The following is a 27,946-nucleotide window of genomic DNA, read 5'->3' on the forward strand; positions in this document are numbered from 1 at the left end:
GGAATAAAGAAATAGTGTCAAAATGTTTGAATTAAGTTTTAATTAAAAGTGGGGGAAAAATCCACTTCATATTAATTAAGTATCAAACCTGATGGGGACATTTTTGACCCCTGACAGGTGTATGGAAATCGGGAGAACATTATGAGGGTTAAACTATGTTTAAAATAACAAAGTCACAAAAAAACAATAAACTCATGGCGTTGGGTCTGACCCAACACCCTGACACCTGCTACAGAAATGTAGGAAGAAATAAGGTTACAAAGAAAGCAATAGCTTAATTTCACCATGACAAGTTTATATATTTGTTACAGTTTGGATTTTGTAAATGCTTAAAATTAGCATCTAGTTTAATTAACAGGTGGCTCCTACTAGTCTGCTCTCTCCACCAATTGGTGTCACTGAAATGGTCTGTGTTCGTGCTTTTGGTGTCTGTGGAGCACTTTTTATGAGCTAAGTCCAGAATTAGCCTGAGTTACTGGCTTAAACTGAACCAGGACAGCTTCTCTCTCTCTCTTTTTTTTTTTTAGGAATGTTTTTTGTAGGAATCTCACTTGTAGTTGGTGAGATTCCTCAATTTTCAGTCCTCACTGATGTAAATCCAGTCACCAGAAATATTTATCCAAATTTGGCAATCATTATCAGGATGTGTGAGCCTCAACTTACCCAGTTCAGCAGGTTACAAGGTTCACACAGCAGCACTTAAAACTTAGTGCACGTGCTGAGATATTATAGCTCTGAGAAATGTTTGTGGATGTAAACCAGAAAACGACCAGTAACTGTTAACAGCTGTCAGTTAACTGTGGATTCAAGTCCCAGAATTGGAATTTTCTACCTTTTTGTTGGTGACTTTTGATGTATTTTAAATAAAAGTGCTAACCGCTCAACCACTGTGATGTCCAACTGTAGTAAACTCTCAGTTAGTCCCACATACACCATCCACACTACAGCATCAAAGCTGTATTAATCCACCACTGAAAATAGTCCCTGTTATTTGAGAGCTTTGTCGTAATTCTTCTCCACTGTGGTTGGAGCTGACAGGCTCAGAGAATCAGAGAAATTAGAAAGTAACGCACTAAATTGTTGATGATGAGTTTGAATTTACAGAATAAGAGTGGGTGTAACTCTCTGTGAGACCACATCTGTTAACTTCTTGCAGAGAATGTCAATGCTCTCATAGCGCTCATTGACAAATAGACTAAATAACAATGAATGATGATAATAATAAATTATATTCATGTCTCCTTTCTCAAACTCTCTCTAGGTTTACAGCCCAGGACTGTAGGAGGAAGATCTGAAGGAATATGATTAACGTTTGGTGGGTTTAAATTCAAATTAAAAAAGCACGCCCTGCAGAAACTGATTCCCATCGTCTGCCTCCTTGGGCGTCTCTGTCTGCACGAAGCCGGGCATTTTTAGGAAGCTTACACACATTACACCCCCTCAATCCAGGATCTCTGTCAGTTTCTAGTAACTTCTGTCACGGTCTGCCTTCTGGGGAAATAGTGGCTGCGCTCGAATCAAAACAACCCGGCCCCCCTATGGGGTTTAAATGGGTGGATATGCTGTTATAAGTGGAGCCAAACCAGGATCCTCCTACCTTTCATTTTGCAGACAGTGTGAAATCACAGGAGACACTAAGAGGGCAGAGTCTAAAGGCAGTAATTATATTATTCAGTATGAAGCATTGTGCTTTTACCTGTCAGATATTAAATATCTGAGCTCCGTGTTTATTAATCACTTATTTATAAATACTTTTGCTTCCACTTTAAGTATATTTTGCTCTGATTATTTGCTGTAGAGTGTTTTTTCATTGCACGAGAACAGCGAGGCAGTGGTGAGGTGCGCGGCTGACAGATGGGCTCAGGCTGGAGTCTCTGTGGACCTGATGTTTGCACACAACATTGTGATCTGTAGTATCAGATTATACTGTTTTATATCAGCGGCCCTTCATCACACAACCAGGATTAATCTGGGATTTTTCTATGTGTAACCCACTAGTTTGTGCAATTATTAACAGCAGGCCCTAAAGAGGATAGCGTTGGCTTTCTACAGTTAAAGCCCTTTTGAGGAAGAATAACTGGTTACGGAAATTTAATATGAGCATGTGAGGATTTTAGGACAGGGTTAAAATAATAAGACGAGGTTCTCCAACTGAGTCCATGTTCTTCAGTATGGAGCACAAAAGCACTCATCCGTATCCGGCGGATGGACACAACAGCTCAGTGATGACGCTCTGCTTCGTGTTGACGGATCCAGAAAATCACACACGACTCAACGTAAGGAAAAGTGATGGAAGCAGATGGACGATTTATGGAGGAATTACTGACGAACAGCTGCTGAAGTCTGTCAGATAAGAAGAAAAGTGCAGAAGCAACGATGAAGCTGTCGCACGGCTGACGGCTGCGTCTGCAAGGCAGCTGGTTCACACTCTCAGAGAGGATTATGTGGCTTTAAAATGACCATCAAACATAAAACATGGACGGAAGTTTAACAACTCAGACAGAGGAGGCGAGCTGATTGGTTGTCAGGGAATTAACAAAAAGACAGTCAAAGTGTGGACGATGTAGTTATGGCTCTGGGTTTACAGAGTTTGTTACAGTGGGAAATTTTATCAGCTGCAGCAGATAGAGCTGTGATTATTACTCTTATCGCCGTGTGCTGAATAAGTAATTACTGCGCTGCAGAGATGATGGAAGAGCAGTGTGATCGGAGGACGCTAGAAATCAGGCATCTGATCTTCTCTTCTTGTGTAGTCTGAAGCATATTTTTACCCCACATTCTCAGTAAATGCCCCCATTATTTATCCATGCAGGAGATTTTTTCCATCCATCCATTCATTTTCTTCCGCTTATCCGGGGCCAGGTTGCGGGGGCAGCAGCCCAAGCAGAGAAGCCCAGACCTCCCTCTCCCCAGCCACCTCCTCCAGCTTATCCGGGGGAAAGCCAAGGCCTCCTCCCAGTGGGACATGCCCGGAAAACCTCACCCAGGAGGCATCCTTATCAGATGCCCGAACCACTTCAACTGGCTCCTTTTGATGTGGAGGAGCAGCAGCTCTACTCTGAGCCTCTTCCGAATGGCCAAACTTCTCACCCTATCTCTAAGGGAGAGGCCAGCACCCCTTCAGAGGAAACCCATTTCCGCTGCTTGTATTCGCAATCTCATTCTTTCTGTCACTACCCACAGCTCGTGACCATAGGTGAGGGTAGGGGCGTAGATCGACTGGTAAATTGAGAGCTTCGCTTTTACACTCAGCTCTCTCTTCACCACAATAGACCGGTACAGCGTCCGCATCACTGCAGTCGCTGCACCAATCCGTCTGTCGATCTCCCGCTCTCTTCTCCCATCACTTGTGAACAAAACCCCGAGATACTTAAACTCCTCCACTTGGGGCAGGGTCTCATCCCTGACCTGGAGTGGGTACTCCACCTTTTTCCGGCTGAGGACCATAGCCTCAGATTTGGAGCTGATTCTCATTCCTACCGCTTCACACTCGGCTGCGAACCGTTCCAAGGAGAGCTGGAGGCCATCACCTGATAAAGCCAACAGGACCCCATCATCTGCGAAAAGCAGAGATGAGATCCTGAGACCAAAGAGGTGAAAGCCTTCTGCCACTTGGCTACACCTAGAAATTCTGTCCATAAAAATTATGAACAGAATCGATGACAAAGGGCATCCCTGGTGGAGCCCATCACCCACCAGGAACAAGTCCGAGTAATTGCCGGCTATGCGGACCAAGCTCTTGCAACGGTCACATAAGGACTGAATGGCCCGTAGCAATGGGCCAGACACCCCATACTCCCGGAGCACCCCCCACAGGACCCCCGAGGGACCCGGTCGAATGCCTTCTCCAAGTCCACAAAACACATGTAGACTGGTTGGGCAAACTCCCATGCGCCCTTGAGTATCCTTGAGAGGATGAAGAGCTGATCCAGTGTTCCACGACCAGGACAAAATCTGCATTGTTCCTCCTGTATCCGAGGTTCGACTAACGGACGAACTCTCCTCTCCAGCACCCTGGCATAGACTTTCCCAGAGAGGCTGAGGAGTGTGATTCCCCTGTAGTTGGAACACACCCTCCGGTCCCCTTTCTTAAAGATGGGGACCACCACCCCAGTCTGCCCCTGATCTCCACACAACATTCCAGAGACGTATCAACCGGGACAACCCTACAACATCCAGAGCCATCAGGAACTCGAGGCGGACCTCGTCCACCCCAGGGGCTCTGCCACCAAGGAGTTGTTTAACTGCTTCAGTGACCTTGCCCCCAGAGATTAACGGGTCATCCACTTCGTCCCCAGACTCTGCTTCCACCACGGAAGACGTGCCAGTGGGATTGAGGAGGTCCTCAAAATATTCCTTCCACCGCCTGATGATTTTCTCAGTCGAAGTCAGCAGCACTCCACCCACACTATACACAGTGCAGGTAGAACACTGCTTTCCCCTCCTAAGTCACCTGATGTTTTGCCAGAATCTCTTTGAGGCAGTTCGAAAGTCTTATTCCATGGCCTCTCCGAACTCCTCCCACACCCAAGTTTTTCCTTCTGCCACCGCCCACGCCGCATTCCGCTTGGCCTGTCGGTACCTATCAGCTGCCTCCGGAGTCCCACAGGTTAACCAAGCCCGGTAGGACTCCTTCTTCAGCCCGGTGGCTCCCTTCACCTCTGGTGTCCACCATTTGGTTCAGGGGTTACTACCACAACAGGCACCAACTACCTTGTGGCCAGAGCTCCGTGCAGCGGCTTTGGCAATGGAGGTGCTGAACATGGTCCATTCAGACTCAGTGTCCCCAGTCTCCCTCAGAATGCTATTAGTATTAGTATTTAGTATTTAGTATTTATTTATTTATTGTCATTGTCAAGAACAATGAAATTGCGTTTGGGGCTTCCATACAACCCAAAAAAAAAGAAGAAAATAATAAATTGAATATTGAAGCTCTGCTGGAGGTGTGCATTGAAGATCTCGCGAACCGGGGCCTCTGCTAGACATTCCCAGCACACCCTCACTGTACGTTTGGGTGCGCCAGGTCTGTCCAGTGTCCTCCCTCGCCACCTGATCTAACTCACCACCAGGTGGTGATCAGTTGACAGCTCAGCCCCTGTCTTTACCTGAGTGTCCAAAACATATGGCCTCAGGTCTGGTGATATGATAACAAAATCGATCATCGACCTGTGGCCTAGAGTGTTCTGGTGCCATGTGCACTTATGGACACTCTTATGTTCGAAAATGGTGCTCATTATGGCCAAACTGTGGTTTGCACAGAAGTCCAATAACAAAACACCGTTTGGGTTCAGATCCGGGAGGCCGTTCCTCCCAATCATGACCTTCCAGGTCTCACTGTCGTTGCCCACGTGAGCATTGAAGTCTCCCAGTAGGACAACAGAGTCCCCAGGAGGACAACAGAGTCCCCAGGAGGAGCACCCTCCAGTGCCCCACTCAGGGACTCCAATAAGGCTGGGTACTCTGAACTGCCGCTCGGGGCATAAGCACAGACGACAGTCAGGACTTGTTCCCTGACCCAAAGGCAAAGGGATCAAACCCTCTAGTCCACTGGCAGAAACCCCAACATACCAGCAGCAAGCCGAGGGAATACCAAGATACCCACCAGGGGCAACTCCAGCCCCTCTCCAGGAGACTGGTTCCAGAGCCCAGGCCATGCGTTGAGGTGAACCCGACTATATCTAGCCGGTACCTCTTGTCCCGAACTCGAAAATATTGAGGAGGAAAACAAAATAACACTGGTCCCGAAGAGTCTGGTCAAACAATGATTTTATTGAATACACGCACGGGGAGATGGATACTGCACACAATCAGCATAGATCTCCACCCAAAAATACACAAGCAATCGCTTTTATAATGTCAGGGTTTGATGCCCGTTCTCGCATTTTACAAGAACATTATTTGCATCTTTTACAGACAATGATCAATTCTTAGAGATAAATGCAGACACCGAAGTTCCCCTCTCTAGCATCTTCTTCCAAATATGGTGATGAATTCAGGCCCTGAAGGTCCCCAGGGACTTGTCTTCTTTTTGGCACATCATCTGTCACCTGTTACTAAACAAACTCAAACGCCACAGGTTGCTGACTAGTTTCAGGCCTTTGCTCAGGCCTGTTTCTAGATTATATGTACTATATGTGTTTTGTAACATGGGCCCATGTCCCTTTTTCAAGCTGTGCCCGGCCGGGCTCCATGGACTAAGGCCCGGCCACCATACGCTCGCCCTTGGGCACCCTCCCTGAGGGACCCCGGTAACCGTATCCCCGGCAGGGTGAACTGCTCCCTTGGTCTTTTCATAGAGGTCTTCTGAATCGCTCTTTGTCTGGTCCCTCACCCAGGACCAATTTGCCAAGGGAGACCCTACCAAGGGGAAAAAACCCCCAGACAACATGGGATCCCTGGGACACACAAACCCCTCCACCATGATAAGGTAGCGATTCGCGGAGGGATGCAGGAGATTTTTTTCACTTCATAACTGCCTGAATTGCTGAAATTATCAGTCTAATATTGTTAAAATGATAAAACGTACGTTGTTTTTACCTATATGAGTATATAGAACGTACACATACAATAAGCAATGAAGAAAACCTGATGGAGGCAGTCGGGGTCCAAAAAGTAAAGACAAACTCTGTCTAGTGGCCAGTAGGGATTGACTCATCTGGTCCCCAAAAGTCTGACTGTTTACACGCCAGTGACAAAGTTTAAAGTTCTTTTTATGTGCTCAGTAAACACTTTGCTGTCTCTGGTCTCAGTCTTAGATAAAACAACATTGTGCTCATTTATGTCAAACAGCACAATGTTTATCCTCTGTCAAGTATGAACAGGCGGCGTTTCTCAGTCAGATCCACTCCTCGCTCCACACCTCCAAACCCTGAAAAGCTTCCACTCCAGGATGTGGGTGGTTTTTCTCCCACAGACCGCTTGCTTCGGGCCGTTTTACAGCATTTCTGTTGGATTCAGGTCCAGACTCCAAACATGGACTTTATTCTTCTTTAATCAGAGTTTTTGGCAGAACTCCTTTTGTGCTTTGCATCATTTTCTTGTTGCATGACTCACATTTTCGTCCAGTGACAAATGTTCTGAATTCAATGCTCCACCAGTGATGGCTAGCTGTCCTGGCGCCCAGCATCTCTCAGTGCAGTTCTAAACCACAGCACTAAGCACCGTCACCACTTTAAACAGGGTTTTACTGATGGTTGTGCAAGCTTTCTAATGTGATGGGTTTCCTGCTATGATTCACTCTTTTAAAAATCTTCCGGAGAGCTTCTGATTCTGAGTCCTTTATGAATCTTCTTATCGTCTTATAACATCAAACCACGACACAACGCAAAGATGTTTACATTCTACAGTAAAAATCAGGACTCAGAAACGTCCACAGGCTGATGAGTACTGGCCACCGTTTTTCTTTGGAACTATTTTCAGAGGTGGATTTATCCACATTAGGTGCTGCGGTGAGTCTTTGTCAGTGTGTGTGGTTGTGGCGATGAAGGAGCACGTCAGGCCCGCAGCAGCTCTCTGATGTGCTTTACAGTTTTTTCTGATTGCTTAAGCACATTTTTTGTAACTATTGGCTAATTTTGCAAAACTCTTCACACAAATAAGAAAACCTGTCACCCAATCATCAAAACATTGTAGTTCTCTTGCAAAAGCAAACACAGCTAGATTAACTCTACACACCTTCGTAAAAATGGTGTTTCCGTATCAAACAGTACACACAAGCCATCATCTACTAAGCACACAATGCGCCAACTGCACACCGATGGTATGAATATAAAACACATCTGGCGTTTGCTTTCTCTGTGCACAAGGTAGGCTATGTCAGTTTGAGCTCATACTTCTGTCATAGATCCATAAGCATAGAGGGATCCAAACTTCAAGTACTGGTGTTTATTCAAACACATCAAAACAAACACAAGTGTTTATTTCCAAGTATAGGATTATTTGCAATCGCCATAATGACTATATGGGTTACTTGGTCTGCAGTGAACATGCTTCCTCTGCCCCAGCATCTGGTCATCTAGCAATTCTGTAAAGTAACAATTTCAGTATTTTTACATCAATGGTATTGGTGTGTTTCTCATTGGCATACGGCAGTGCTACAGATCTTTGTGCGAAGTGACTGTACTCACCGATTCTCATTTCAAGATGTCCTTATGGTGCTTGCTACAGTGTAGCGGCTCGAGTTAGGCTGGACCCGTTGGCCAGCTACCCTCAGGGTCATTCCACGGTTGATGACATGGTCCACTATTGTAGCTCTGATGTCATCAGCAATTCTATTTCTTACTCTTCCTACCCTTCCTCTCCCCCCTCCTCATCTTCCTCTCCCCCTCCTCGTCTTCCTCTTCCTCCTCCTTGTCCTTGTCGTCCTCTTCATCCTACTTCTTCACCTCCACGTCCTCTTCCTCGGCCTCCTCTACTTCTCACTCTTTCTGCTCCCTCCATTGTACTCCGCACACACAGCTTACCTGTATTATAGTGCTTAGGCTGATTGCAAAGTGAACTAATTATCTAAAAAAGTTTTCACATGTGAAAGTGTGCCAGACAGTTGGCAAATTAGTGTTAATGATAGCCATACATGTGTATACTTTTGCTAGGAGTGTGTTGGAAATTTGGTAATTGAGTGTTGTGCAGTGAATTGTGCCTACAGTTTTGCAAAGTGTGTGTTACAAAATTGCAAACTGAGTGCAAAGCAGTTTTTGTGCTTTTAGTTTTGCAAACTCAGTGAGTGGTTTTGCTATAAGTCTGAATAGTTTTAGAGATTGTGCTACAGGAATCACAGTTAGGGTTTAAGCATTCAGAAAAAACTGTAATAGTTTGTGTCGTGATCATCAGTGATGTACAGTTCCCGCCAACTCTTCATGCAGATGTGATGAATTCAGAGCCACAAAACATTTCCAACATTTACTGTGGAGCAGACAAAAGGCTTCTCGGGGAGGCTCCTGAATATTCAGGTCAGCGTTCAGTGATGAGGTGAATCCAGGTAAAACACATTTTCCCTTTATTCAATTTCTGAATACGAATTAGCCACGAGCAGCAGCAGGAGATAAAACAAGCTCTCACTAATCTAAAGTGTGTGTTTCTAACAGTGCTGCAGCTCAGGTGTGTGTGTGTGTGTGCGTGTGTGTAAGAATGAGAGAGAAATTTCAGAAAGGCTTAGTGATTAAAACTCATTTGAATGCTCAAACACTGCTGTGTTCTTCCCAGCTGCCTGCCTAAGGCTCATAGTTTGTACCACAGCGACACCAAGTGGACGTGGTTGGAATGGATGGAAAAAAGGCAAAAAAAAAAAATCCTCACAATCCTACCCTGAGACACATTAACATGATGATATTTAATAAATAAATAAATACAGAAAGAAGCCAGGACTTTATGACTTGTAAACATTCCAGAGTTCTGGACGCTCTGCTGTCCTGGTCCTGTTGCACGTGGATCTCCCAGCAGGAACCAGCAGAGATATTTCATCATTATTATTATTTAATGGGATTTCATGCTTTTCCCTGCCTCAGTGCCGTTACCTTTTTTAACAGAGCTGTATGCATTGCTGATGCACATAAATGTATTTCACGCTTGAGAGAATTAAGCCCCACTTTAACAAAGAGTCAAAACACTGGTTAAGCAGGTTAACACAGGCCTGCACAATTAAAACAGCTTCACTCTAAAAGTTATTTTACAGGTTAAAAAAAAGAACTTTGAGGGTTTTTTTTTTTTACACAAACTTTGATCATTTAATCTTTTTGATGTATTGTTTAAATGTTTTTTTTTTTTTTAAATATTCTCTGGTTCAACTAAATTTTATTGCTTTAAATATTTTGTCTCTTTAACAGTTATTACGGGGAAAAAAATGCAATCTTTTTTTTTTTTTGCTATAATTTATTTGTTTTATCATTTATAATATTATATAGACTCTCAGAAATTCTATGACACTTTCCCTTTGAAACAGCTGAAAGTGATTATTTGGAAAAAGAAAATTGCTGAAATCAAAAAAAAAAATTATAAATAAAAATCCATTTTTGGAAATCCTGCTAAATAATAAATTCTTGTCAGTATAAACATGCACACGTTGATATATCAGCATCATAAACCATCTGAGCTTATGCTTTGCAATTTAAATTCCTGTGCAGCTTCAGCGAGGACGAGCGAGGAGCCCTCTGACTGCAGGTGGCTGGCTTCCTGTGTGGTCCTCCTGGTGTGGGATAATTGGCCGCCGCGCCCTCGCTGAGGGTTTCCCACAGGAGCAGCATCATGTGGAGGAGGCCTGTTTACACACCAGGTGATGGATTCAGCATCGATCATGCGATTAAAGGATGAGTATAAAACACACAGGGGCACTTTGTCTTCATGTGAACTGATATTATGAATTTAAATAAATGAGTTTAGAGGCTGAACTTAAGATGCTTTTATAACCCACTGCATAACTGTCACCACTAGGGGGCAATGTTTTACCAGTGTATGTACTGCTGTCCTCGGTTCCTCCCAGATTTCCTCAGCAGGCTTTACCTTCCCTCTGTGCTCATAATGACTCAACGTCTCATTTCAAATCCATTGCAACAGTTTACAGAGCAGCTGTAGATGGTTTCACCTTAAAAGCACAACACTAACCATGAACTGTCTAAGACATTTTCCCCACATCACACTCAAAGAAGTAAAAACAGCCTCTCAGCTGTTTTCTCTGGTTATAGTTACACAGTGTAACATTTAGCAGCGACTCCTGGATTTAGCTTCATGCACTGAAACACGGCTGCCCCCCTTATCTGGAAACTATCTTCTGAAAGACAAACTTTGTGTCGCAGATCTTTACAATTAAATGATGTGACATGTTTTAACCCGTAAAACCAAACTGAAAATGTAAAAAAGTCCTTTAGAAATCATTCTAAAGTAAAGCTGGGCCTGTTTCATTTACAGGCATGGAAAGGGATCCAACACTCACGAATATCTCTCGTGAGTGTTGGTGACTGTGCTGCTGCTCAGAGAACCAGGCCTTCGTAGGGAAAAGGTTTGAGTTAAACAACTTTTGCAGTTTAGTTAAAAAAATGACCTGAAATGCAATTTTTAAATTTTAACAGTTATTAATGACACATCACAGGAAAACAAAATGAAATCCGTTCCCTGCTCATGTGATGTTCAGCGATGGCACTGAAGCTTCGGTGGTCCACGGTGGTCTCAGGAGTGACGCAGCACTCCAAACTCTGTATTCCTGAATAACAGGTCCAAAAACATTGGACTGCAGCTTCAGAGGATCCACATGTGCTTCTCCAAAGTGACACAGTTACAGAAACTAACTTAATCAAATGCTAAATCTACTTTTGTACAGCTGAGCCATGTTTTACTCGTTAAACCCTTTGATGATGAGTTCACGGCCTCGATCTATAGTTTCACTTTAATCCAACATGACGCTCATTTATTAACGGGAGACTGCAGACATGAGAGTAGTCTCAGTCTTCACATCTACTCTCCAAAACATGACCAGTGGTTGGTGAGACAATGTCACGGCAGGTCGCTGGACTCAAACACGCCCATCGAGCATGAATGGCATCGTTTCCTTTTATATTTACACAATCTGAAGCTCTGATCCAACATGAGGACCAACTCACCCACCCTGAGTCTGGATGATAAATTAACATCATGGTGAAGGAAAAAAAAAAAAAAAAAAAAAAAAAGCGATCCTTTGGTCACAGTTCTTTATTGAAATGTTCAGAGAACACAAAAACAGTGTATTCATAGTAAAACAATCAATAAATACAAACAATAAAACCTGATTATAAAAGCAGTGGTGTGTCCCTTTATCAGAGTTCATATACCTGAACACTCAGAGCGTTTGGATATTTGTTCTTCTGAGCATCACGAGCTGAAACGTCTTCAGCAGCAAGGGCTTCACGGATCATCAGGCAGTGTGTGCATAACGCCTGTGACGAGGCATTCAAGGACACCTCAGAAGTTTAACCCACAGGAGGAGAACTAAACGCTGGGGTACTGAATGACAGCGCGCTACGTTAAAGTTAAAGCACACACTGAGTGACAGTCGCAAACACCTTGTTTGTTTGCTTCATTGACATCAGCCGTCAGCAGAGAGGAGTTCAAAACCAGAGAGCACATGTCGCCCTGCAGAGGAGCGACCCGGCTAACATTAGGAGTTGTTTCTACTTCAATATTTAAAAAAAGACATTTATACAAAACAACAAAAGTCTCTCTGGTTTCAGAGGCCTTTAGTCTGACAGGATCCAGCACTCAGTCAGAAAATTTTCCATCAAACAAAAGAGCGAAACCCTTCCGCTCACTAACAATCCGGTCGTTAAGTGATGACGTGACGAATCCTACTTCCGGGCCTAAAGTAGTCTGCGTTTAATATGGCTTTTGTGTTGTTAACATGTTTAATGTTTTGTATTTTCTTCTATTTGATCTCAAAAAGCTCCTAAAACAGTCAGTGATCACTGTTGACCTCCCTCGGCTTTTATTACCGCTAATCATTCATTTAAGCTCAGTTTTTAAAACCTTAGGATGTAGCTACAGCCCAGCCCATGCAGCAGTATATGAATGACTAACCTCGTATTGTGGATGGATTATCTCAGTTGTTCTCCTGGCTGAAGTTTGGTCCGTTTACAGCATCCTGCCATGCGATTACATTTGTTCCTGACCACCGAGAACACTCATGTTAACTTTTATCGAGTGGAAAAAAAGTTAGCTTGTTTATATTATGCTAACATAGCTGTGTCGCTAGCGGTCACGTAGCACATCATTATATACCAGCTAGCCCAACTTCAGTAACCCTACAAACGTCACTGCTGTTTAGTTTTCTGTCTTCATTTATGCTGGAAGTGATAGCAGAGCTGTACGTTTTAATTTGTTTCCAAAACCCCGCAGTCAGGACATGCTATATTGTATTCAGATAGAAGCTAGCGAGCTAACTCCCTGCTAACTTCTAACTCCGTTAAATGTCATAAATTCCGTTTTCATGGATGCCTGGATGTTAAACTCAATTGTTACACCTGGTAGAGCAGAACGCTGATCATTTTATTAAAGATGAAAGACTTTAGACAGTTTTTCAACTCTCAGTAATGCCATAGTGATCGTTTGATATATGGACCTGCAGCGGAGTTTAGGCCCAGACACGGCTAGTGACGTCAGACTGAACAACCGGATGACAACGGGAGATAAAAAGAAAAAAATAAAAGTGGTGGAAACATTCAGACAGCTTTAACATGTGAGCAGATGTTTAATCATCATTACATTTTAAATGTGTAATTTTTAACTGTCTAAAATGGAGTTTTTAAAAGAGTGAATAAAATGATGTGGACGTATTATTGCCACGGTTACTCACCCTTTAAAATATTTCTCTGAACAGTGTGTGGGCGGAGTTCCAGGTACTCAGAAGGGGAAAAAAAAAAAAAAAAAAAAAAAAAAAAGTAGAAACAGTGTTTGTGCAATTACTGTCAGAGCCAGGAGGGGGAGACGGTGGTTTGTGCAGCATCACAGCCACAGACGGGTGAACAACATGGATTATGTGCTTCTGATGAAATGTTTCTCATGATTTACTTGATGCAATAAGAGGTTTTTTGTTTGGGAGCAACAGAAACTCAGAAACACACAAACATCTGACATCAGGATCAAATTTAGAAATTTCCTGTGAATACAGAATGTAAATGATTAGACTCAGAGGCCAGAACTCCCAGAACAGCAGCTCTGATTCTGAGAATCTCCTTGAGTGTGTTCATCTCCAAGTAAATAATTTCTGATGAAGACACGCCCAACGTTTCATATTTAATAAAAACAGATTCTCTCACACGCCACACTTCAGCCTGCTCTGTGTGTGTCATCACTTATTCAGAGCTCGGTGTCAGATCACACGTCCACAACATAAACACCTGAGAAGCGATGACCAGCTCGGGCGCTGAGCTTTAAAACGAGGAGCGTCTCACAGATGGCCGGTTTTCCTCTTTTCATGGATTTGTCTGCAAAAAACCACAACAACACCCACCGTAACGCCTGCACAAAGGCACCATTCAAGTTTTCAGACGCTGAATTTGACCGTAAATTCAGAAAAATATTGTTTCTGATATGCAGTAACTTCATTGATTGACCTTCATTTACTCAACACTAAGCAGCAGAGAACAGCTGCTCAGAGTACTTTTCACATGTCTGTGGGCAGTCTGCAGTATTTATACTGCTTTTTGTATCTCAGCCGCTGTTTTGCATCTTTTTGCATTTTGTGGCTCTTTGTATTTAAAGTGACTCTGCTAATGCAAAGAGAATGGAATGGACTAAAAGTCAGCTTCTGTTTTCAGTAATGATCTTTCATATTTATCTAAATGTTAAGTTTGTGATAATCTGAAGAGTAACAGTGAGTTTAGTGTGAGCTGGATCGCCGTCAGACTGGAGGCCGTTTTAGAACGTTCTTTAAAGTGCAGATCATTACAGTAACAGTCAGTGCGAAGTCTGAACCTGAGTCTCCTCCTCCTCTTCCTTAGCTGATGATGAAGACTCTCGGTCCCTCCTCTCTCATTGGGGGAAGGCTCTCGATCACCATGTTGTCCATCAGCCCGTACTTGTCTTCTTTTTTACTCCTTCCTCCTCCTCCATTGGTTACAACCTGCTGGTTAAGCTCCTCCCTCTCCACTGGCTGTGAGAGCTGAATGGTCAGCTCCTTCATCGTCATCTGCATCAAAAGACAAAGTATTTGAGTGACCTCAACAACCCTTTGAGGCTGAAACATGTAAAAGTGTTACTGCATCTAAATGCTAACATCAGCCTCGCTAACGTGTTTACCAACAGAAAATATCTGAATACTCAGGAACCCCAACTTCCTGTTTCATAGGCGTGCTCATGTAGCTGCCCAGAATGAGCCTTGCTGAGCTGCTGGCTAAAAGAAGGGTCTGAAAAAGATCTGGAGAACCTCACTAATTAGTGGCAAACTGGCTAGAACTGTTTCTGGGATGTTGATAGTCTTCTTGGAGCCACTGGGTGTGATGCTGGGGTCTCCATCTCTGAGGAGACTTTAACACTGATGTGGGTGACGATGGATAGAACTGGAGGAGTGCCCTGCTCAAACTAAACCAGAACTGGTTGTGTTTATTGGCTTTGTGTCATCACAGATTAGCTGCTCGACAATAAGGTGGCTGTAAGGGAAGCAGGTATCAGCTTAGGTCAAAGGTCAGGGGTGGACTTGATCTGCAGCTGTACGTCTTGTACACTTGTCATATGTCTTGTAGTCTTAGCATCGAAACATTTGCTACAGAAGGCTAATGATGTAAGACTCAGACTGAGGGGTCTGTGTTAGTTTTTCATGTACTGAACAATCAGTTGGTCCCATTTCATGTTTTTTCAGTTGATGCAACATATGGCACACATATATGTATGCCATCCATGTTTGCCAGGTTTCTGACACTGACAAACTCAACACTGCAGTCCTTTTTATGCACATTTTATTACAGTTCCAAAGTGAGAACATCGCCATCAAAGCAGAGCAGAGCTGCAGGATGTATTCAATGTGTGACAGGTCCTCTGAAGAAGGAGCTGTTCAAAATCTCACTGAGATGATCGGAATTTTAACAATAATGCAGACGGACCACCGACCTGCAGCTCTCTGAAAAGGTGCAGCATGGCCACGCCCACCACGATGACCACAAAGGATCCCAGAGTTGTAACGATGTCGATGGTCGACATGCTTCTCCACTCCTGGAAGAGGATGATGGAGGTGGATAGAACCACGGAGGTGAAGAGGACGTAGTAGATGGGATAAACCAGCAGGGTGTTGAAGATATCCAGAGACTTGTTCAGGTAGTTTACCTGGAGACAGGCACAAGGACAGGGAAGTCACACAAGTCCTGTGGCAGAAACATAAAGCATGTTTGTGTTTGTCCTGGGATCCATACATGTCAGCGATGCCTCTGAGAACACACTGAAGGGTGGGAAATTTCTGTTTTTCAATATATCATGGACAGGGTGTGTGTGTGGATGTTTAGGTTCTTTTCACTTGTGTTTATGTTGTGTGTGTAGTTATTTGGTGTCCTTCAGTGGGTGTTTGATCACTTCAGGGTCATTTTCTCTGCTGGTGTTTCTTTATGTATACATTTCTATGGAGATGACGCTGTCAGCTGTTACTCACTTTCATTATGCAAACACTAGAAATCCTGCATTGTGCCTTGGATGTGAGCTGATATCTGATGGAAAGTTACTTCATGTGTATTCATCCAAAAAGTTACAGATTTCTGCCCAAATGCTGAAGAGCCCTTTCAGATGAACAGTTTGTTTTGTGGAAACACAGATCAACAGGCATCCATCTAAAGGGAGGACGCAGCTGAAGCCCAAACATCTCCGGCCCAGCCATTCATCACTGCGTGCTTTACCATTAAACAATAATACAGCTGAGAAACAGAGATAAGGGCCGGACAAACAGACCTGTGAAACTTACCTGTGTTACTATGGAGACGATAAGCGTTGCCAACAGGATCCAGGTGAGAGGATTAGCAAGGACGGAAAGATCATAAAACACTGAAGATAAAGAGAGAACGCACACGTGATTTAATAACAGCAGCAGCCTTACAAAGGAGACATTTTATTTAAACAGTGATATTTTTCTATCAAATACAGATCCAGAAAAAAACAAAAAGTCTGAATTTGGAGACATCCTTGTTCATGTGTGTATGAGGCGTGATACTGTATTCATCTTTAAGACAGTGATGAGGGAGGGTTTTTAAAAAGTTGAATTGATTTTCCTGAGAATGAGCCATGTGACTCAAAGGAAACAAATAAAATGCAAAGAAAAGAAGCAGAATATCAGAACACCAGCATTGTCTTTCACAGAGCAGGAAAAACGCTTTTCTCTGCAGCACGGGCACGCCCGCTTCTCTCTCACTTACCTGTGTTGATGGCGATGGCGAGGCCTTTCACCGAGGAGACAGTGAACGTGCCGAGCAGCGAGCAGATGCCGATGTAGACGAGGATGTTGGACTGACCGAAGCGAGGACAGCAATACAGCACGAGCACCGCACACAGCACCAACACCAACGCCACATACACCAGAAAACCTGCACACGCACACACACACGCGCACACACACACGCACGCACACACACGCACACACACACACACACACAGGACGGATGATAAGAAAACAGATTCTGACACAGAAACATGGATTTCTGCTCCTCACTTCACATCTGAACTGATAAAAAGTTGCTCTGCACCAAAGCTGAGGCTCAGGTGTTACTATGACGATAAGCCAGCCTCACATCTGTATCAGTGTGCCTGCATCTAGACTCTGGATCAGTGAGATAACACTGCTGACATCATGGTAAAATGACATCACCGGGCTGTCATTTTCAGCCGTCCAACCTTCCAGCTCGCCTCTGTGGCCTTACAGAAGGCTACGCAGTGACCTCTGGGGCTGACCAAGACGTCAAAATACAAAAACTGCAGTTTCTCTAATGTCCACTTGAGGCAGCATCCTGAAGTAATTCAGTCCTCATATGAGTCTTTGTGGGGGTCAAGTGCTGAACTGAAAACAATGATTTAAACCAAAGTTTCCTTAAAAGAACGAACTAACTGAAGCTCGACGACCGAACGCTCTGAGTTTGAGATAGTAGAGCGACCCCTCTCACCAGGCTCCAGCAGCTTGTTGGTCATCTCCCGTAGTGATGTCACTTCCTGTTCCTGTGGGGCGTGGATAACCAACAGGATGCTTCCTAGCACACACAGCAGACAGCCAAGCTTCCCCACAATGTTCAACACCTCCCCCAGCAGGTAGGAGGACAGAACTGCACTGCAGAGCACACAGGACTTCACGTTAGCCTTGAGACAGGCCACAGAAGGAAATTCAAGGACAAACATGCTGCTTTAAAACACAAACATAACGGAATTTAAATTTACAAACTAGAGCTACCTGATGAGGACACTCAGGGCGCCCAGCGGAGTCACCAGCGTGGCCGGAGCAAACATGTAGGCAGCAAAGTTGCAGACTTCTCCTGCTCCCACTGCAGAGGAAAAGAAAATCACTGCTGACAGCAACATAGGAACTATTTTTAATCACTCGAACATAAACCGAAATTTGAATAAGATCCAGGATGAGTTTAGCTGAAGGGAACTGCTGTTTAGCTCCATCACACGAGAGAAAAATACAGAACAGAGTAAAGCTGTTCGATATAACGATATATATCGGATGACGATATAAAAACATTTATCACGCTGTCGTTTGTTTCGTGGTGTCGCAAAATAAACTGTTTACAGCAATGTTTTCACCGTTTTGATGGTCACTGTAGTGGTTATATTCATTTCTCTCTTTCTCTTAATTTAATAACCACACTACGGACGGACAAGCGCCTGTTTTTACGTGTCGTCGTTAGCAACAACGACGGTAAAACCATTGCGTTGCTCCGCGTGTCCGCTTGTTTGTTTTCCATGTAAACCTTTCACAATAAAGCTCAAGATCCTGTTGAGACTTTTCAAAATAAACTGAGTCACGTGAAAGAGGATGCAGAGAGTTTACAGAGGAGAAAAGAGCCGTCAGGTGCTAAAAAATAAACCTTAGACTCAAACTTTGAAAGGAAACGGCGGCCGTTACAACTTATGTCCAAAAATGTATCGTTTCATGCATCTGTTAAAACACTCGACTGCAGCTACACGACGCCCAGCTGGAAAAAAAACATGCAAGTCGAGTTGCCTGAGATTCACAGAATTTACAGAAAATGTTACATTTTTGTGATTTATATCGTAGCCGTTTACTTTCGTGACAGATTTGTATACATGTCACATCCTAAACTAACAGCTGTTGGCTGTGCTTGTACTCCAGCCACAGAACTGTGGATCAGAAAATTAGATGGAACTGAAACTCTTACTGGTTAACAGGCCTCCCCACCACAGCCAGTCCTTCAGGTAACCATGGCCTCCGTCACCTACAGAAACACACACAGCACAATCAGCACGATGCTCCACCTTATTTACCTGAAAACCGAAACTTGTCTTTGTATTTAGAGACCATTATATCCGCATTTAGAGAGAGACTAGGATACCAGTCCTAAAGTAAATTTACAAACTATAAAAATATGTCGACAATCTGTCCCCCCACACCTTCCTATAAATATATCAAACATAGAAACGTCTGAAACTGGCTCATCCAAGTCAGGAAATCTTTGTTTTCCTCCTTTTTTTCCATCTTTAACACATTTCATCACTAAATTATAGAATAGATCTTTATTGTCACAAGAACAACGAAACAGTTTGGCATCTCTCCGTAAGCAGCATGTAGATTTTTTACAGTAAAATTCCTTTAGAATAAGAGAAACCAAAAAATAAACTTAAAGTTCAGTCTGTAGGTACATACATACCTAAACAGCGAATGTGTGTAATGACGCAAGTATCTACACAGATATGTACAAGTTATATATGCCATATAAAAGAGCAGGTGCAGTGTAAGGAGCAATATAAAAATCTTGGAACCAGTTCAGGGAGGAAGCATCAGCACGTCCATAAACCAGAGGCTGTAAACAGCCTCCTTTAGAGGCTATGGAACAAATTCAAGGACAAATGTGCGGCTTTAAAACCTTAGCCTGATCCATCCTCCAAACATTCATTCACTCTCAGAGACAAACATCAGCAAGCTCTTCATAGAAGAGAAAACCCACCAAACCCACAGTCTTAATTATTCTAATGAACATCGATTCTTCCAAAATGAGTTTAGTTCCCAAAACTCAGACCTGCAGATGTCAGATGCCGTTCTCAGACTTCATGTTTGCTTTTAACGCGTTTTTTTTCCAGTATATAAAATTTAATTTACTGGCAGATTTACTCTACATGTACTTTGTGAATTTTCAGAGTCACAGAACCTGAACCTTCTGTGTTTTTTAAAACACTGTGGCAGCGAGCAGACCTGAAACAACCACAGTGTGACACAGATAGCAGCGAGGGAATAACAGAAACTCTGAGAGTGATGATTCAGACATGATCTGTGATACTCATGAGCTCGTCTGTCACGCTATACATGAGTCGTTGTGTCCTTGGGCAAGACACTTCACCTGCCGCCTACTGGTGATGGCCAGAGGGGCCGATGGCGCGATATGGCAGCCTCGCTTCTGTCAGTCTGCCCCAGGGCAGCTGTGGCTACACCTGTAGCTGCCTCCACCAGTGTGTGAATGTGGGAGTGAATGAATAGTGGCATTGAAAAGCGCTATATAAATCCAATCCATTATTATCATCATCATCATTATTATTATTATTATCATTATTATTATTATTATTATTATTATTATTATTAGGGCTGTTTGATATAACGATATATATCGGATGACGATATAAAAACATTTATCGTTTCATTTTATGCTATCGTTTGTTTCGTGGTGTCACAAAATAAACTGTTTACGGCAATATTTTTTCACACGCGATGGTTTTACCGCGTGTCCACTTGTTTATTTTCCCCATGAACCTTTCACAATAATGCTCAAGATCCTGTTGAGACTTTTCAAAATAAAAATAATCACGTGAAAGAGCATGCAGAGAGTTTACAGAGGAGAAGCAAAAAAGAGCCGTCAGGTACTAAAAAGTAAACCTTAGACTCAAACGTTAGAACAGGCTTTTCCCCGCAGCACGCCGTGTAATAAATACTCACAAAGAAAAAAGCGGTCATATCGCACAGCCATTATTATTATTATTAGTAGTAGTAGTAGTAGTAGTAGTAGTAGTAGTAGTAGTAGTAGTAGTAGTAGTAGTATCCACCCCGAGAGCACCTGAAACTGATATCACTTCCTGGAAAGTCAGAAAGTCATTACATAGGAGGGAGAAGAGCACTGGAAGCAACAGCGACTCAGAGTGGGAGGTGAGTGAGTTCCTGTAGTGGTGGTAAAGGTCAACGGTCTCATCTAAAATATCAATAAACACTCCAAATATAATATTGACCTCGAAGATTAAACAGACAAAGCTGCCCCTCCCTCCTCGACCGATGCATTTACTGGGAACTATTTTCAATTTTGGATGAATCCACATGTGGTCTTTCCATGAATACTAATAGCATCAGGGCTGAGCCCGGATAAACCTTATAAGTCAAACATCAGAAACACCTGACTCTGCTCACCTGCTCTGGTGTGTCCGTTGTTGGCCAATCGGAGGAGGGCTTTCTTCTTGAGAATGACACTCCCACCAATCAAGAAGGCCGACAGCAGGGCGAGGGTCAGGCCCAGCCACAGGTTGTAGGTGCTGTTTGACTGTACATCTGGAGACAAACACGACGTCACTGAGTGTGTGTTTATCAGGGTGTGTGTGAACCTCAGACTGTGTGTTTATCAGCGTTACCACACCACGCAAATGCTGCCCCACACATACAGGTCTGAGGTAAACTGGCACCACAGCTGGTGGGGAAGCCTCTTGAATTTCCAGCTAATAAACTAGTGGTGGCTGTCCAATAAGAAGTGGCCCTGGGGTCATTAACCCACTTTACCCATCAGACCTCTGTGACACACTGCCCCACTCCATCATGTGAGCACAACAGGACACCTTAGCTCATGTGACGAGCTCCTAAGACTGGCAGAGTCATATTATCCGAGCAGAGCCCGCCGTCTGAGAGAGCAGCGCTTACTCACAGTTCCTGAAGTTTCTATAGAAACGGAGGCAGAGCCTTCAGCCGTCAGGCCCCTCGCATGGAACCAGTCTGGATTCAGGCGACACCCCCTCCACTCTCTGAGGCTTCATTGTTTTATAGGCAGGGCTGAATCAGGTGACCGTGAACCCTAAACCAGTTATGCTGCAGCGGGCTTAGAGTGCTAAGGGACCTCCCATGATGCACTGGGAATTTCTTCTACGCTCCTGTCTATTTGTCCCCAGGTGTTTTTACGGCGCTTCGCTCTGTCAGTAAGTTTTGCATCTCTGTGCTCTTCATTCCCCCCGCTCACTGAGCCTGGCTCTGATGGAGGTCACCGTCACTAAAAGCTGTTGCTATTTCAGCTGTGAGGTGACTGAATGTTCAAAGATGAAGAGCTGACACTGATGCTATTGTTTCATTTAGAAAAATAACCTGTACCGTGCACACACACATACAGAAAGACACCCCACCCCCCAACCACCGATATGCATATGTGGCCTCTGCTTGTGCACCTGATCTCGCTCACAGCGGTGATGGTCACGCTTTAGTTCACCTGAACGAGTCTGTGCTGCGTCCGACTTCCTCCTCCATTGTCTGTACTGAGGAAGTGTGGAGTAACCTTCCTCTCTCTGCTTCTCTCTTGCTATTTGATCTACTCCATGTTTGGTCTGCTCATCATCTTCAACTGTGCTTCGGTGTGCTTGGACACATCCTGCCTGTCAGGCTACCACGATACCAACACTGACGTGACAGATACAGTTACACACGTCCTGTGGAGTTCATTTCCTTGTTCCTCGTGTTACATCTGATCTGCTACACAGTTAACCCTGATAGTGCGAGGAACCGATCACTTCCTGGAAAGACAGTTTCAGGAACTCGTCTCCAGAGACACGGAGAACAATGGAGACAACAACACAATCAAACAGTCATTAAAGTTGCAGCTCATTAGCTTCCTGTAGGGGAAACTTCTAATGACATCATCCACAATGTCAACAAATAAAGAATGATTTTTTTCTTTCCCAATAAAGGTTTTTCATCTTGGAAACACTTGTGCATATAAACATTAGCACAAGCATTGGCCACTGCATCCTTCGAGTCTGTGTGTAACCTGAAGTCTGTCAGCAGTAATCAGGATTCTCATACCTGAACTTATTTGGGCTTGTTAGTTTATCATGTTTGCTAATACTCATAAACTAACAGCGTTACAGCTAAATACATAACATGACTAAACATGGAGGCTTTACCCTTTTTAAACAGATTCTGATTCACTCTAGACAATGATAATATTTCCGTGGTGGGCGCAGCTCTACCAATCATTGGGTTGGTGGTTCGGTCCTGTACGTGCTAAAGTATCCTTGAGCAAGCTGGTGAACCCCGAGTTTCTCTCCGATGTGCTCGTCAGAGTGTGACTGGGTGAAGGAGGCGTGTCGTATAAAAGACTGAGTGCTGAGGTGGAAACGCTACAATGAGAAAATAGTGCATTTTTATTTTTCTCACAAAGAAAAAGGCCGACGACACAGAGTGTGTTACTCCTTTAGACAAACAGATTATTTGTGGACCCCCTCCCCCCCTTAAACACTGGCTGATGAGTGGAAAATCCACTCATCAGCGCCTCATTCGGCTAATTTAACCTGCAGCTGTTGTTTACCTGTTGTCTCAGGTTTCCGGCACAGCACTGCTGACTCAGCAACACTGTAGTCATGGGCAACTAAGAACTATGTGAAAGTGTCAGATATCAGATTATTATTCTGAAGAAAGACTCGATGGATGAGACTGACGTGAGCCCTGACAATCATCAACACACAACAACGAATCTTTAAACACACTGATATTTAACCCTAAACAAACTCCTCGTGCCCACTTACACAGGAATGTGTGTGTGTGTGTGTGTGTGTGTGTGTGTGTGTGTGTGTGTGTGGGGGGGGGGGATACCTGTCTGTGTGCCATTGCTCAGGTGTGTGTTAATCAGCGTTTCTCCAGTGACCAAACACACTGTGAACTGAGAGCCACACCACAACCTCACCGCCGACCCTGCAGAGACACAAACGCGACACATTTTTACATCCTTTATGTTTCAGCTAATTATTTATTTTTTACTGATTACAGCCGCGTCCATGGAAGCACTCTCGTTAACCAAAGGTAGTTGAAGCAGGAGCGTCCGGCAGGCTGAATTTAGCAACAGTGACATCATTAAAAAGACACTCAAATGCGTTTTATTTTGAAGATTTAAACACTGCTAACAAACATTGAAAACAACTTTCCCAAAGCTCTGGGAGCTGCACGGCTCTGGGGTAAAACACAGGCGTGACTTTCACCAGTCCAAGATGGCGGAGCTTGACTCTGTCTGCGTGAAAGACTCAGTGGAGACGTCAGCGGTGGGACAGTATGAGACAGTCTGCTCCAGCACCAGCTAGTCGGCTGTGACTGAACTTTCAAAGTAAAATTCTTGGATAAATACAGAGTCTCATAAATACAGAGCAGTGTGCTCTGAACTTCAATTTTCCACATGAACTCCTCAAAGCATGTTTCAAACATAAAACAAGACGGTGGACAAAACACAGCAGAGAGAGGACGCTGCTGTGTCTGAGCTGAAGTGTTCAGGAAGCTGTGGAGAAATGTATGACTCTCCAAAGAAAGACAGTGACAGCACATGACCCTGGGTGTTTCTATCACTGGATCGATTAGTTTTCATCATAAATAAATTTAATAAATTAAATGAATTACATTTTAAAGGCAAAAACCAAACAGGGGAATTTTTCAGCAGCAGAAGAAAACAGATGGATAGTGTGAATAATCGGGCACTCCTTACAGGACAACAGGAGCTCTGTTTTAAACAGCATTCACATCAGGAAGCGTCTCCGGGGCGTATGGTTCGAAGACGCAGCTGCAGGCGTGTAACACTGACCCGACCATTGTGCTGCTGCAGTAACAACACGCAGCGGAGAGGACGAGTAAAACCAGGCAGAGCAGTTTAATATTTACACTGTCAACAGTGAGCGCTCGTACACGCGGGCCACCATAAAACACACCCCACAGCAGTGTAGGGGACAGATCAACAGCAAGTGCAGAAAAACAGTGTTTGGATTTTAGACTCAGGATGTAATTAAGAGACAATTAAATACAACAAAATCAAAAATACTGAGAGGGAGAAACACGGACGTCAAGGTCAAATCCTCACAACACACTCGGGCCAAATTATGGAAAAACCGAACTGATTTTCAGGAAAGAAAGAAAAAAAAAAAGGCAGAAATTTAGCTAAAAGCCACACGAACATTCACATTTCCCTATTGGCCATGAATTAAACAAAATAATTGTCCATCTTACGATGCTTTTACATGATGCCAAGCTGTCTGTTTCTATGGCGCTTCCTCAAAACAGCAACTTTTATCTAATTTGGCCTGAATTACAGGAGCAGGCCAGCATCCCTGAACAGCAGCCGGCTGCTTGGATTTTAAGGTCCGGACTCTTCTACTGCGAAGCTGTGTGGATTCTCTGTCAGCCCCATGGCTTCACAGTAGAAGAGTCCAGATGTTGGACCGGGCTGCCTACGGCTCAGCGCTTTCGCCAACATCTGGAGCATCACGAAACCCAAAATGTAACAACGATGAGCCGGGACTGCTAGACTCCTCCACCACACAGGAACGGGACAACATTTACTCATAAAAGTCCAGCAGCTGCTCTCCTCAGCTACAGCTGTTTATGGGCTGATGTTAAAAGACCACACAGTGGGAAACATCTACTATCTAAAATCTATCATAAGATAATATCCATCTGAATAGAGCCCAGAAAAATGTGTGAAAACAGCGAGATCAAACCGAGCTGCTGTGAGATATAATCAAAGAGTTTCATCAGGAAATACGAGAACATAAATTTCATGTTCATCAGAGCAGGTGCGCTCAGTCTTCCATCATATTTCTGAGATTTGCATCATAAAAGCTCAGCACGGGCTGGAAATCATTAACAGCAGCCTCCATGACTCAAGCTGAACATGATGATGGGAACTAAGCTGAGCTGAAGCATAGAAAACAAACAGAAGTACAACTGCTGCTTGTTTCTGTGCTGATTATTACCCAGCTAACACACAAAGTGAGTTCCTGCAGTGTTGTTAATGTCAGTTATTGCCTTCAAATATATCTGTGACCGAGTATCTCCAGGTCACTAATCCAAGGAGCCGGGAAAGAAAAGCGGTCAGATTCTTTAAGTTTGTTGGAGATGCTTCATCCCAGAAGCTTCTTCAGTTCTGAAACCAAATGGAGCAGAGTCCCAGGGACTTAAGCCTGAGTGGGAGTTGACCCTTAAGAGTGATTCATCAAATGATTCAATGTGTGAAAATGGGTGTGGGTCATTGTCAGCAGAGGTTTCAGGTGAAACTATTGTGAGACCTTGCCTCACTCTGTCATGTGACTTATTGAGAACACTTGAGCCAGGATGTGAGTGGGCGTTAAGGCGTCTGGGAGGCATCTCAAAACCACCTGTCTTCTCTGTCCAAAATGTGAACATCCTCGTAGAGTGACCTTTGACCTTTAGATGTACAGCCGAGGTGGCTCTTCTAGGTTCTCCCATGTGTTTATGAAGTGTTGGGTTTCTGTAGAGGTCTGAGCTCTCCTTGCTGCGCTGCACAGGATACTATTGCTGCCACAAACGATTATTTTGATAGTCGACTAATCAGATCATCATCCATTGTACTTAAAACGTACAGCTTATTGCACCAGCATGTATCTGCTCTTATATAACCATCACTAGCTTACAGCTTGAAGTGTTTAAGGTCTGTGCTAACTAAAAATAAAGACAAGATGGTAGTTTATTAAATTTTAATTAAATGTGCAGATTGTTTCGGTGAAGTTTAATAAACTCACCGATTTACTCAGGAACAAATAAAATACTAAAAAAGCCAAACAATAACATTTCAAGTTATCTAAGTGACTCATATAACCTGAGTAGCGAAAGACCGCGGTGGGTTTGAAAACGATTTGCCGGGAGTCCGGTGTTCTCACGGCTCTAGTGAGCCTAGCCCCCGGCTCGCTAACGAGCTAGTGGGTAACAGACGTCTCCGAAAACGTCGGAGCGCTTTTGAAAATATGTGGTGTCCTGATAAACTGAGCAGATATTTGAGGTTTACACAGCTACATTCTCGCCTGAAAATATGTTAAACGTTTATTTTGTGACCCAGAAAGAATAATAAGAGTAATATTAAAACTAACTAGCTGCCGCCATTGTTGGAAACTGAGCTGGGCCGCGCTATGAATTCTGGGACACAGCTTCTTCTTCTTCTGGGTTTAACGGCAGCTGGCATCCTTGTACATGCAGTGCTGCCATCTTCTGTTTCAGTCCGTTATTACACTCTTAAATCCTGCTACTCATTCCTGCGTCTTTTGTGATCTTACAAAGCTTCAAACGACGCGTCGACTATTAAACCAGTCGTCGACGATTTTGATAGTCGACGTAATCGTGGCAGCCCTACAGGATACACCACCAGCTCTGGTCTGAGGGTGTGGCTGGGTCTGAGGTACACTGGGATGTCGTGATTAACCTGCTACATAACAGATGATAGTGCTGTCCCAGTGTACGTGAATAAGCTCCTCAGAGAGGAGAACAATCTTCAACAAACTTCAACAAGTCTGTGGCTGTTCTTCTCAAGCTCCTCAGAATTGTGACAGAACACCAGAGATGATGGCAGCTAAACTACAACTGAGCTCCACAGCAAGTTTACACGCTGGATTTATTTTTGATCCACTATTTGTCAATCTCTCTCTCCCGCTGTCTCTCTCACACACAGAGCAAACACTCGTGGAAACGCCCCTGTCCATCAGGCTGAGGAGAAGGAGCAGTTTTCCGGATCGTTGTGAGTCATTTTTAAACAGAGCGCACCCGCACTCTGCACTCGTTTCCTGCTCCACAAACAAACACCTGACTGTGACACACACACACACACACACACACACACACACACACACACACACACTTCTTTCTGACTTCTTACCGTTTGTGCACGTCTCATTGCTCAGGTGAACATCTCGCATCGTGCTGCTTTGTTGAGGCTTTCACAGAACCGGAAGTAGCCTGCGGACTCTGCGCATCCACAGAACTCAAATTAATTGTCCGGAGATGTTCAGAAAGCGAGCAACAGCGTCGCAGCCAGCATGGGACCCGCAGCCCGGCTCACTCACACCACAGCCCCGTCACGGAATCAGCGGAACAACGACTGAAAGCAGCGGGGCAGGTGAACACCTGACCCCGCCCTGCCGGCACGAGCCGGTCCCGCCCTACACAGGCGGAGCAAACTCAGCAGAGGCCCGGGGCAAACATGCGCCGTGGGGCCCCAGTTTCTATGATTTTCAATTGATTTAAGTATTAAGTAGTATTTTGAAACTTATTTGATTCCTTCAAAGT

At 44.0% G+C, this 27,946-nt stretch overlaps 1 protein-coding gene and 1 long non-coding RNA gene across 3 annotated transcripts; one reads left to right on the forward strand and one right to left on the reverse strand.

Moving 5' to 3' along the window:
- Positions 1-11,513: 11,513 nt before the first annotated feature.
- LOC146566301 (magnesium transporter NIPA2-like) lies at positions 11,514-27,739 on the reverse strand. 2 transcript variants are annotated; one of them, XM_085289937.1, is made up of 11 exons: positions 27,537-27,739; positions 23,489-23,587; positions 21,053-21,190; positions 18,825-18,881; positions 17,873-17,963; positions 17,592-17,752; positions 16,851-17,018; positions 16,403-16,482; positions 15,565-15,777; positions 14,434-14,647; positions 11,514-13,943 (listed from the first exon to the last, which is right to left on the reverse strand). In XM_085289937.1, the coding sequence occupies exons 1-10, from the start codon at positions 27,574-27,576 to the stop codon at positions 14,456-14,458; spliced, it is 1,239 nt and encodes a 412-aa protein (XP_085146063.1). In that variant the 5' UTR covers positions 27,577-27,739; the 3' UTR covers positions 11,514-13,943; positions 14,434-14,455. The 2 variants fall into 2 exon arrangements, with proteins under 2 accessions (XP_085146063.1, XP_085146062.1); XM_085289936.1 differs by having other exon boundaries at positions 11,514-14,647.
- LOC146566302 (uncharacterized) lies at positions 26,964-27,842 on the forward strand. Its single transcript, XR_014894206.1, has 3 exons — positions 26,964-27,119; positions 27,333-27,398; positions 27,562-27,842. It is a non-coding gene; the product is annotated as an uncharacterized LOC146566302 (long non-coding RNA).
- Positions 27,843-27,946: the final 104 nt, after the last annotated feature.

Source organism: Mchenga conophoros, linkage group LG10, assembly GCF_057382185.1.
Source record: "Mchenga conophoros isolate Kocher_MC1m ecotype Shallow Benthic linkage group LG10, M_conophoros_male_GT1.1, whole genome shotgun sequence".
NCBI classification, from domain to species: domain Eukaryota; kingdom Metazoa; phylum Chordata; class Actinopteri; order Cichliformes; family Cichlidae; genus Mchenga; species Mchenga conophoros.

What these genes read in the sequence shown, in the direction of transcription:
- LOC146566301 (XM_085289937.1), bottom strand. Translation starts at nt 27,576, where the DNA reads ATGCGAGATGTTCACCTGAGCAATGAGACGTGCACAAACG. An exon ending in CAATGAGACGTGCACAAACG is followed by an intron (nt 23,588 to 27,536) that starts GTAAGAAGTCAG and finishes GTGTCTCTGCAG; the next exon opens with GGTCGGCGGTGAGGTTGTGG. An exon ending in ACCTTTTCAGAGAGCTGCAG is followed by an intron (nt 14,648 to 15,564) that starts GTCGGTGGTCCG and finishes CTTTTGATGCAG; the next exon opens with ATGACGATGAAGGAGCTGAC.